The sequence below is a fragment of the Carettochelys insculpta genome, chromosome 1, assembly GCF_033958435.1.
Source record: "Carettochelys insculpta isolate YL-2023 chromosome 1, ASM3395843v1, whole genome shotgun sequence".
Classification (NCBI taxonomy): domain Eukaryota; kingdom Metazoa; phylum Chordata; order Testudines; family Carettochelyidae; genus Carettochelys; species Carettochelys insculpta.
The window spans coordinates 335,535,684-335,548,184 of record NC_134137.1 but is presented as its reverse complement, the minus strand read 5'-3'; the positions used below and the strand labels follow the sequence as shown (position 1 = coordinate 335,548,184).

At 43.6% G+C, this 12,501-nt stretch overlaps 1 protein-coding gene across 3 annotated transcripts in view; it reads left to right on the top strand.

The window, feature by feature from the left end:
- The window catches only part of FAM3C (FAM3 metabolism regulating signaling molecule C), a 53,434-nt gene that overhangs the window by 20,567 nt on the left and 20,366 nt on the right, over positions 1–12,501 (top strand). For all 3 annotated transcript variants that reach the window (XM_075015073.1, XM_075015081.1, XM_075015066.1), the window contains exons 3-5: positions 5,545–5,649; positions 9,106–9,135; positions 10,382–10,505. In XM_075015073.1, the coding sequence (XP_074871174.1) occupies positions 5,545–5,649; positions 9,106–9,135; positions 10,382–10,505 (259 nt within the window). The remainder of the gene's footprint in view (positions 1–5,544; positions 5,650–9,105; positions 9,136–10,381; positions 10,506–12,501) is intronic.

Sequence of the window (12,501 nt, the reverse complement as noted above, 5' to 3'; positions counted from 1 at the left end):
CCAGCCGCCTGGTTTGATGTGTGTTCCCCCCGTAACACACCCCACAAAATCACACCAAGCTCAAAGGAATGATTTTATTTTGCCGGCAGGAGAGGTTTAAGAGGCAGGGAGAAGAAGCCTTCTCAAGGGTGCTTGAATAGTCTTTTGCAGTGGCCCTCGGGGCTGGACCGGCAGGCTATCCTGGCTCTCCCTCCCCACATTTGTGATGATGGGGTTGGGTGGGTGACCTCTCCTCAGGGGAACCCGGGCACCAGGTATCGGCTCTTGCAGTGCTGGGTTGGGAGTCCCTCTGCAGCTGCAGCAGGAAGCGCAAGACCTCAGTTAGCTCCGTAACTGCCGTTGCGAGCTTTGCTGCAGCCTCGCTCAGCTTTGCCACTTGCTGCTGAAAGTCTTGTTCTCCTGTTAAACTCAGCTTGACTCTGACACCAATGAGCTGTACTGTGATGCCACTGAGCAGCGTCCTGTGTCAGCTTGGTGTGCTCTTCTTCAGTGTTTTCCATGTGCTGCAGGATAACATCCTGTTCTTCTTTCTTCTTCTGTTCCTCTGTGCTACGCTGGCTGTGGAAAATGAAGGTCAAAATTAAGATACAATTCACATAGTGTGCTTTAAAATAGAATGAATGGATCTCTGTGTCTATCAGGGAAATTGAACTTTTTTCAAGGCCACTGAAGGCTTATTAAGGGTGGGATAATAAGCGTGCATTTCACAATACATCAGTTGCCATCACTTACCCAGCACATTTCTTTGTCGACATGGTAAGCTCTAAGCAATTGTCTGCTTTTCAGGGGAAGGGTAAGACTGCAAAGCAGGAGTACCTGCCAGGTGTCCTGGGGGTTTCCTGTGGCAGGGAAATTTTTTTTCAGACATTCCTGGAGCAGTCCTCCCCAGTGACCAAGCTGCATGGAGGGGATAGTGGGGAAGGGTTCGATTACAGCTGCATGGACAGCTTCATGGGGGGTGTTTGACGTATGATAAAAGTAATGTAAAGAAAAATAAAATAAATAATCCAAAGAGAGGCTGGAGGTCAAGGGAAATAGGAGCGGAGACACCCAGCAGTGCACAGCAGCTGGGTAGCACCAGGGAAGTCCTGAAAAATCAAAAGAAATGGAGGTATAAAGGTACTTGGCAGGAAGACTCTGAGCAGAGCATGGCAGCCACATAGCAGTGGGAAGTCCTGAAAAATCAAACGAAATGATGGTGAAAAGGCACATGGGAGGGGAAATGCCCAGCAGAGCATGTCAGGTGCAGGGGGTTCCTGAAAAATGTAAACAAATGCTGGTTGGAAAGTGGCACAGTAGTCGGGGAGAAGCCCTGCTGAGCCTGTAAACCACGTTGGGGGTGGGGAACGGAGTACCCGCTGGCTACTGCAGGCAAATGTAAAGGGGCAGGAAGCATGTTAATAATTTAAAAAAAAAAAATGCAAATTCCCGTGCTTCTGCAGATTGCCAGAAAAGACCTCACCTTCTTAAAACTAACAGATATGAAGAAAGAACAGCTACTGCTGCTGTGTGACTAAAAGCATGGAAAATTTTCTAAAATGCTGTGTGGTACCATGACACCAGATTGCTATTGGGTTGCCTGGCATGGCAAAGTGTGCTACCGTAGAAGCCATAACACATCAGGCCAGCCCAAGAACTTTGTGGGGGGAAAAAAAAATACAAGAGTGCCTGGATGAGGCCTTTGAGGAGATCTCCAAAAAGGAGAATTACTCTCTCCCAAGAAAAGTTAACATGTTATTCTGAGGGGCACATAGCATAGCTAGCAAACCTGTACCCATCCCCAACCCACTTCTAGCATGCAAAATAAATACTCACCCAGGGGCTTGGGGAACACCATGGAGGGGACCAGTTTCAGGTCTGTGGTGAAGAGCTCCGGGCTGTCTGGCAAAAACTTCCTCAGTCCCCTGCACGTTGCCCTCTTCCTCTGGGCTCACCCCGAACTCCATACCAGGGTCTCCAGAAGTGTCATAATTCAGATCAGGCTCCATGGTGGGGTTGCACCCCATAAGCATGTGCAGCTGTTCATAATAGCAGCACGTACGTGGAGCTGCCCCTGACCACTGGTTGGCTTTCTGAACTTTTTGGTAGGCCTGCCGGAGTTCTTTCACCTTCACCCAAAATTGCCTTGAGTCCTGGAAGTAACCTTGGGCGGTCATCTCACACAACATCTGATCATAGATTGCTGCTTTTCTCTTGGCCACCTGAAGTCTCTTTGCCACCAATTGGTTTCCCCAAATCGCAAGAAGATCCAGAATCTTTTGTTGGATCCGTGCTGGGGCTGAGAAGTAATAGGCAGATCACTATTGCAGTCATGGCCAATGCCTACCCCTCACAGCCCTGGCTCATGAAGCCTTACACCGGACAGCTAGACAGCAGCAAGGAATGGTTCAACAACAGGCTCAGCACATGCTGCATGGTTGTTGAATGTGCGTTTGGATGCTTGGAAGCTAGGTGGAGGAGCTTATGTGGGAGGCTTGACCTCCTTCAGGACCATATACGTACATATATCCTGGCCATGTGTTGTTGCCTTCACAACCTGTGTGAGTAAGGGGGAAGCACTTGCTCATAGCTGGTGTGCAGAGGCAGAGCATCTGACCAACACGTTTGAGCAGCCAGACACTTGTGCTGTCAGAGCAGCCCATAAGATGGCCAGGGAGGCATTGAGGAGCCACTTTGACAATGACAAGTGGTGAAATTATTGTGGGATTTGTTGGTATGTGGGCTTGGGTGACACCCTTTCTGCCCCCTCTCCCCCTGGCTCCCTTCAACCTACGTTCCCCAGACTAACTGTAGGAGTAAAGGTACTGAACGCACCTTCACGTTTTCTGTAATCAAACTGTTATAATTCATATTACAGCAACAATAGAATAAGGATTGGAAAGAGGAGAGTGGAAAGAACAACACCTGAGTTTTCCTTAATCCAAGTGTGCAGATTTAAAACGTAGCAACAATGGGTAAAAGTTGGGGGTATTGGAAACAGAGGGGAGAGGGAAGGAATCACAGCTTTGTCAGGGACCAGCTATTACCCTGTTCATAACTGTGGTGTGGGGCGTAGGAGTAGGGAGGCAACCTCATGCCAGGGTGGGCTTTACACTGGGGTGCAGGGAGGCAGAATTATGCTGGCTGTGCAGGTGGACCAACCTTTGACAGTGCTGCTCAGTGTTCTGGGCAATGGGACACATTAGCTCAGTCTGTTCCTCTAGAGCCTGGACAGTCCTCAGTGGGTTGGTCTCTTCTCTGCATGTGTGCTACCCTCAAGGCTTGCCTCTCATCTCTTGCTGCCCTGTGGTCTTCCCTAGCTTCCACGGCACTGCCACTGCTTCCTGACAGGTTTTCATAATTTCCTTGAACACTTCTTCTCTGGACTTCTTCCTACATCAGCTTAGGTTACTGACATGGCAAGTTGGGTTGACCACAGACAGCTGTTAGAAGAAAAAAATTAACCAAAAAGGGTAAAGAGAATAAAAGTCCTCTTCTCCTGCATTATCAAGCTTGGTTGTGTAACCACTGGGAGATTTTTTTCTGGAAAGGTTTGTTTTTTGTTTTTGTTTTGTTTTGGGTTTTTGTGGGGTGGAGGGGGGTGTAGAGAAGGAAAAGCAGTGTAGGCAATCCCTCAGAGAGAAGAAATAACTTGAAATGCCCGGCATAGAAAGAATACAGCACATCAGTGACTGACTGGGTGGAGTTCAGAAAGAAACGGAGGGAGTTACATGTGGAAAGATTTAGCACTTAGTGAACAGTAGTAGAGGTCTCTGAGAAGTCTCTTTCCCACAATGAAGAAAGCAAGTTCAATAGTGTGGTGCATCTCTATGGCAACTAAACAATTTAAAGACATTCTGTTGCAATGTACATTTCTTTGTACAGTTTGTGTTGCAGGAGGAATGTGTGAGTGTATTAATTAATAGTCTGATGAACTCTCAAACTTTTCAGTAGTGCAGTTCAAACATTAACTTAATGATAGGGACATTTGGGGGGTGCTGGTGGGTATATTTAGGGAATATCTGTAGGGGGTACTTGCAATTTCACACTCAAACCATGTCTGAGGGGGTGCAGTGTTGCTCCTTGTCTCTGTGGCAGAATAGCTGGCACAGGTCGAGGACACAGCGCCAGCCTGTCAGTCATTACCTCCCTGTAGGCCTCTTCCTCTCCCCAGGGACTGGCTGTCGTTCCTCCTGGCTGGGTTCTGAGGCCCCATGGCAGGGCCAGCAGCCAGGTCGGGAGGCACTGGGCCGTGCTGCTATCTTGGTGGGACCAGGTGGCCCAGCTTGGGTTTTCCACCCATCTCTGCTGGAGAGGCTCCTGCTGCTCTACTCGCTTGAGCCTGGATGTCAGCACTTTGCTCGTTGGCCCACCTGACCCACTTTTCCCACCCCTGCACTGCTGCTGGTAAGCAGGGGACAGAAGTGTACCTGCATTAGCAGCAATCCCAAGGACACGCTGTGCCACTGCAGCCTGTCCCAGTCAGCCACCTCCTGCTAGGAAGGGTTCTGTGCAGGGTAATGGGTATATGGCTTGGCTTCAGCATGCTTGAACTTTGCAGTCAACTCAGAAGTGTCTGGTGATCCTGCTTTGGCCAGCATTCGCCCTTTGGTTATTCCTGATCTTATATATATTTTTATGCAAGATCAGGGATAACCAATGGGATAACCAACCAGCTCTTACCCTGTTCATAGCTGTGGTGTGGGGGGGTAGAAGTAGGGAGGCAACCTCATGCCAGGGTGGGCTTTACATTGGGGTGCAGGGAGGCAGAATTATGCCGGCTGTGCAGGTGGACCAACCTTTGACAGTGCTGCTCAGTGTTTTGGGCAATGGGACACATTAGCTCAGTCTATTCCTCTAGAGCCTGGACAGTCCTCAGTGGGTTGGTCTCTCCTCTACATGCGTGCTGCCCTCAAGGCTTGCCTGTCATCTCTTGCTGCCCTGACGTCTTCCCTAGCTTCCTTCCTCTGCACCACCATTGCCTCAGTACAGGTTTTTGTAATTTCCTTGAACACTTCTTCTCTGGACCTTTTCCTATGTCACCTTAGATGACTCACATGGCAAGTTGGGATGACCACAGAGACAGCTGTTAGAAGTAGAGAAAAAAATTTAACCAGAAGGGTAAAGAGGATAAAAGCCATCTTATCCTGCATTATCAAGCTTGGCTGTGTAACCGCTGGGAGTTACACATATATATTGTTTTGTTTTCTAAATGCCAGTGTGATTCTAAAACACTGTTGTTAAACTGAAATGCAAGTTGTTGCTCCAAGATCCCAGGGTGGAAGACAGCGTCAGAGGTGCAGCTGTGCCTCACAGTATTATTGTCCATGGCAGTGATTTAAGTCCACATGCTGACAATAGGAAGCTTCTCTTGTTAATTATTTTTCATGTACTTTCCTTTTGTTTACTTCATTCCACAGTTTGGTTGTAATGTATTTCTGGCAGCATTGTTAGCTTTATTTAACACAATTCACCATGTATTTCTCATGCAGTTTATTTTTAGAGCACATAAATTATAAAATATAACTAGATGCTAAGAAGTTTATTTTCTGTGGTTCTGAATAGGTGCTGCAAAGTTGGTGGTAGCTGTTGCAATATTTGTACTGACATTTTATGTCATATCTCAAGTATTTGAAATAAAAATGGATACAAACTTAGGAAGCCTGTTCGGTAAGTGTTGGTTTTTAACTCTTCTCCCTGCACAAATATTATTGGTCTGAACTGTAGTTTGAGCAAGTACACTTTTGGTTGTGAGCCTGGCGTAGTCATGCTCCAGAGGAATGCATGTTTTTAAGAGAATACTTTTATGTTCTCCATTAAAATGTAAATTACTAATATTTGCAAATGTGAATATGAATATTTTAGCTTTAAAAGTTCACATTCAACATATACACAAGATTTTATTCATGAACAGTCATTTTTAATAGCATTTGTGGTTTTAGTAAAATGTTCTTAAGACTGTAGGTATAACAAGAGTACGCAGCATGGCTGCAGCCATGTTGGTCACTATGACTGTGTCTAGATGGCCAAGAATTGTCAGCAAAAGATACTCAAATTGCACACTGCATTTGAGTGTCTCTTGCCACCAGCTGTGCCGGGAGAGGCTTTCCCAACATTTGGCCCGTCCACATGAGGGCATATATCAGGAAAACCCCTTCTCCCGAGACATCCCTTCTGCCTCGTGGAGTCAGAAAGACAGGGATGTTGGCAGAACGTTCCTGACGCGACAGACTTGTACCAAGAGACCTTTGCTCTCCTGACAGAAGCTTGCAGTTTTGACATAGCCTGTTAGAGAAGGTGGGTGAGGTAATATCTTTTATTGGACCAACTTTTGTGAGTGAAAGACGCGAAGTTTCATGCTACATAGAGCTCTTTTTCAGGTCTGCGGAAGGCACTCTGTATCATAGCTAAATGCAAGAATGAACTGATAGTTTAGCATAAGTAGTTAGCACATATTCTAAGGGACCCTTCAAGGTGAAATGGTCCCTTTAGAATATGTGAAATTATTTTTTTGTCAAAGTCCAAATTTCTTAAGCAACATATCGTCCAGGTCCAGACTCTGGAGAAAATAATAAAGAAATTAGTAAAGATAATTATGATGATAAATCAAAATTTCAAAATCTGTTCAAAAGCATCTCGTCATCTGGAGTGGGCCCATGATCTGCCTGTTGACTATCCCTGTGCTAATCAGTCTTTTAGATCTTGTGTTTTAGCTGTGACACTTCATGGGCGTGTCTTCTATGCAGCTGCACTGCTGAGCTACTGTATGTGAAAATGCTTCTACACTGGTAGAAGAATTTCTCTTGCCAATATAGTTAATCCACCTGCCTAAGAGATGGTGGTGGCCAACTGTCCCACCAACATAGCTCTGTCTGCATAGCGTGCTGGGTCAGCAAACTGCGTTGTTCAGTGGCATGGTTTACACTCCTGAGTTGACATTGCTTAAAACTCTCTTGTCCAGCAACATTGGTGCTCCTGGACCAAAAAGCCCAGGAGCCTGAGGGGAATAGCAGGATATGGAGACTGGAGCCCTGTGGTAGCCCCCGGAAGCACACAGCTTGTGCCTGGTGGCAATGCAGGGCCAGAGCCACAGCCTGGTGTGAGGGCTGGATTTGAAGCCTGGTGGCAGTACAGGCCCAGGGCCAGAGCCTCAGGTCTGGTGCTGGAGCCCCACAGCAGCCCTGAGGAGTACAGGGATGGGGCCAGGGTCCCCAGGCAGCCCCATGTGAGTGGGGACTGGGGCTGCAGCAGCCCCCCCAGAGAAAGGGGACAGGGCCAAGGGAGCCTGTTGCAGGGGATCTCCACTGGTCCAACAAATTCTCCTGTGGTCCTGACCATGCCAGACCAGAGATGCAAACTGTAGCGATATTGGTATGGAGTGTGGAGTTGGCCTTGATACCTTAAACAGAGCTCTTTCTCAGTCTTGGGAATTTCTAAAGCTTGTTTTTCTCACCAACAGGAGTTGGTCCAATAAAACATATTACCCTTCCCACCTCATCTCTCTGGTATAACAAGTGGGCATGTAGGATAAACTGCAGTGGTGCAGCATAGACAATTCAGAATTTATTTCCATTTCTTGTCTTTTAATGTTAACATAAAGTGCACATACTTCATGTGGAATGTCAACACACACGCGCACGCGAACATGTTTTTCTGATCTCCACCTAGATTTATAGAATTTAAATACAGAAGGTACTTTCTTAATCATCTAATCTAACCTGCACATGACAGGCTACAGAATTCACCCATACACTATTAGAGTAGATCTATGCCCTTTCACTGTTAAAGTGCTATGAAAGAGGATTGCCCTGGTAAAAATCATGATTTAAAGACTTCAGGTTACAGAAAATCTGCTGTTTACTATAAACCTGCAAGTGACCCATGTCCCATGCTGCAGAGGAAGGTGAAAAATCCTGCGTCTGTCAGTTTAGCCCAGGGGAGCATTTCTCCTTGGCCTCAAATATGGCACTCAGCTGGATCCTGAGCATGTTAGCAAGATCTACCAGCTGGACACTAGGGCTACGTCTACATGTGCACCCAACTTCGAAATAGCTTATTTCGATGTTGCGACATCGAAATAGGCTATTTCGATGAATAACGTCTACACGTCCTCCAGGGCTGGCAACGTCGATGTTCAACTTCGACGTTGCTCAGCCCAACATCGAAATAGGCACAGCGAGGGAACGTCTACACGCCAAAGTAGCACACATCAAAATAAGGGAGCCAGGCACAGCTGCAGACAGGGTCACGGGGCGGACTCAACAGCAAGTCGCTCCCTTAAAGGGCCCCTCCCAGACACACTTTCATTAAACAGTGCAAGATACACAGAGCCAACAACTAGTTGCAGACCCTGTATATGCAGCACGGACCCCCAGCTGCAGCAGCAGCAGCCAGAAGCCCTGGGCTAAGGGCTGCTGCCCACGGTGACCACAGAGCCCCGCAAGGGCTGGAGAGAGAGTATCTCTCAACCCCCCAGCTGATGGCCACCATGGAGGACCCCGCTATTTCGATGTTGCGGGACGCGGATCGTCTACACGTCCCTACTTCGATGTTGAACGTCGAAGTAGGGCGCTATTCCCATCCCCTCATGGGGTTAGCGACTTCGACGTCTCGCCGCCTAACGTCGATTTCAACTTCGAAATAGCGCCCAACACATGTAGACGTGACGGGCGCTATTTCGAAGTTACTGCCGCTACTTCGAAGTAGCGTGCACATGTAGACGCAGCTTAGATATAGGTTTTATGCAACGTTCCTAACAGAGGGGTAGCTTAAAAACCTGGGTCCACATTTTGAAGAGACTAATTGAGTAACAACCCCTCCAGTGAGATCTGTGTACTGAACATATCTATAGCCAGATCCGCAGTGTCTAAATTTGACAAGCAAAATCTGAAACACAAAATGTTAAAGGCTGCATCTCTAAATTTGGTTCCTTAATTTTTGTGTGACTCTTACTGTCAATGTTTGTGCTTTATATTTGAAGATGATGGTGGGAAGTATTAAATGGCATATTGTAAGCAGTTATTTTTATAGCTCTACAACGATGATGTTCATAGCATTATAACATTACAAATGAAATGTCATTGTAACTAAAACTTTATGAAAACCTTTTTTTTCTCTGTGTTTTAGCTAGATCAGCCTTAGAGACAGCTGCACGTGGTAAGTATTTTATATGCCACAGTTAGCGTAGCTTGTATTTACTTTTGGCATGTATACATGATATTGTGACTTTTAGATATTCTCACATGGATATAGAAATTGCCACCTGTACATAAAAATCCCGTGAGAATACTTTGATGTACAAAGTTGTTTCATGTCTAATCAGAGAATTGATTTGTCAGATCAGCATGTGTCAGAATAGATATTTAGTGGTTTGTGATACTGTATCTAATTTTATTCTTATATGTTCAGTATATTTAAGCTATAGTTCCATGTGTATTTTGATCAGTATTATCTTTATGCTTTGTTGGTCAAGTACAAGATAGGTTATGTGGTTACCTGGGAAATAAATTTTTATTTTTATTACAGAATAAAGACAGATTACACTAACTGGTATTATTGATTTTAGTAATATAAGTAAGTTTCTTATTAAGGGTATATGATGTGGCTTTTGAGTCTTAATACATTTGAAGCGAGTTCCTGTAAGTCCTTAAAGAGGCGATAAAATCATTCCCTGAAAATCTTCTCTCCCATCTTTTAAGCACTTAATTTGAGATGTCTTTGTTACGTTATTTAAGCAAGGGACAATGTTGGGTTTATTACCTTTCACAGGACTGGGATCTATCTGCAAGATGTAATTTCTGTTTGAGCCTCTGCCACAAAACTCTGATATGACTTCAGGCAGGTCATTTGGGGAATGATCGAGGCCCACAGATGTTAATGGAAGGATTTTAGTTGACTTTAGTGGGTTTTAGATGAGGCCCAGAATTTTTCTGTATCTGTTTCTCAATTTATAAAAAGGAGGCTGTACCTATTTCACAAGTGAGGTTAAAATGAATGTTTGTGAAGTGCTTTTTCCCATATTTGAGATCCTAGACTGAGTTGTGTGTTGTTGCTGTCATCATCATGTTGGCTCCAGAACATGAGAGAGTCAGGGTTGGTGAGGTAATATCCTTTTTTGGGCCAACTGCACTGGCAAGCATTACAAGCTTTCTAGCTTACATAGAGCCTTCTTGCAGTCTAAGCTCTGTGTAAGAATTTTGTATAAACTGAAAAATGTCTCTCTCTAACAGAAGTTGGTTCAGTTAAGGCTATTACCTCATCCATCTTGTGTTTATATATAAACTGAGGTAATTTATGACTTGCCTCTACTTTTTCCTTAGAGTTGACTAATATTTGTTTATTTACTATTGTCCTATTTAGCTAATATTTATTTACTATTGTCATATTTATTTCCTTTCTAAAGCTACAAAACCACCCAGGTATAAATGTGGGATTTCAAAAGCATGTCCTGAAAAGCACTTTGCCTTCAAAATGGCAAGTGGAGCAGCCAATGTAGTTGGGCCAAAAATTTGCATAGAAGATAATGTGTAAGTATTTGCTTACATGGCAGATTATCTGCAAGTACCTTTTTAAAATATATCTTTAATGATTGCTCAATCTCTTGAATTCAGACTAATGTGTTTATGGTTTTACTGAACTAAATAGAACATCTTGTGCTTTGCACGTAGTTTAGCATGCAAACAAAATCTGAACTGTCTCAAACACATTTTCAGATACTTTTGATATTCACTAATTGTACGTTAGATGTATTGTAGAATTGTTATGGTTTGCAAAATATTCTTGAAACTGCATCAGGCCAATAAAAGACAATATATATCTCAAAGGGATATCATGTTAGTCTGTAGCTTCACAGATAACACAGTCCTGTGTCACCTGAGAGATTAACAAATTTATTTGGTCCTGAGCTTTTTGTGGGTAAAACCCATTTCAGAAGTGGATTTTACCTGTGCAAGCTCAACACCTAATCAATATGTTAGTCTGTGAGGTGCTACAGTGCTGCTTGGTACAGAGAAAATATATGTTTAGCCTTTTCTATAAAAGAGCACTACCCTGGTAAAAGACTCATATTTTAGTAATAAGAAGTCAGTTACTTTTTGCCAATATCTTAAGTTACTAAATCTAAATATTTTAATAATCTGATTCACTTTTTACTATTTCGGTAAGTTTACTTAGTTTGCTTCAGTTTCTAGTAACTTTCACATTTTATATCTAGTAGAACCTTGCTGCAAAGATCCAGTTGCATGAACTGCAGGGAAATGTTTGAAAAATTATATTCTCTAAAGTTACTAAATTAAATGAAAACATAGTAGTTTTTAATGCAGCCTTTTACAAAATCTGTTTTATGCCTGAGCTATTTGTGTTCCTTAAATATTAAACTAATTGGAACAAATTAACACACTGATGAAGTAATTCAGACAGTCTCACTTCTTATATTATGATTACCCTTGTTTTTTCCCCCATAGAGTACATACCTCAACTTTATAGGCCACAGCTTACTAGATCTGTTTTTGAATAAGTTGCACTGCAAAAGTATTGCTACAACTACTAAACTTGTTTACTGCTGTTGTAATTCATCAGTACTCATGTGACAGATGCCTTAAAATAATGTAATATAATTGTAGGTTTCTCCCAGCATGCACTCTTGTGGTGCAGCTTAATTCAAGTACATCTTGTGTCAGACAATGTTCCTAAATAGCTGTCTATTTTTCACTAAACGTTATAATATGATGTGTTATGGTACCAATGACAATTTGACTACCGGGTAATTTCAAGCAGAGGATTAACTTTTTATCAGTGTGTACTGTGTTTAAAGAGATTTTGGAAGCTTAGAAACATTTGAGCCGAAGGATTGACTTGGGCTTCAAGACTGTACCCTGTCATGATCACTTAACTATAGTAATGCAGGTGCACTGAGGCTGGAATATACTAACTAATACTCTGGAAAATAGACAGATAGTTAACATGCTTAATTGTGGGCAGATGTTCCTTCCTACCTTCTGTGCACAGCCAGTACTAAACCCACCACTGACTCAGCAAGTTGGTTAGATTGCTTAAGATCCACTTTGGCTAGATTTCAAGCTGCTCAGCCCAACTGGACTTTAAACAAATTATCAAACTTGTTTAAGTGGCTCGTCAACCACATTCATTATAGTTCAGTAATATAATTTTCCTTAGAACTTTTGAAATAAGTACCTCTGCTGAGTAAGTCTGTTTCAGAGCATGAAATGAATTATGATTGGTGTAACTGGATTCTTCAGGAGGTGCCACTATTTCTTTTAGCGAGGCAGCAGCTGTAATACTTTGGCTCTTTCAAGGAGAAACAGTCCTCTGCAAATATTTTAGTGTAGTAGAAGTCTTAACTTCAGTTGCTTGACCTAACTTTAACTTATTCTGTCTGCCTAAAACTCCCCTTTAAAATTCCTTGTGTAATTGAGGAAATTATTCCCCTCCTAGAAGTCTCGTGTCTCATGCTGGTGAGTGAATGCTATATTCTGCCTCAGAAGTGCCCTAATTTCCCTGGGC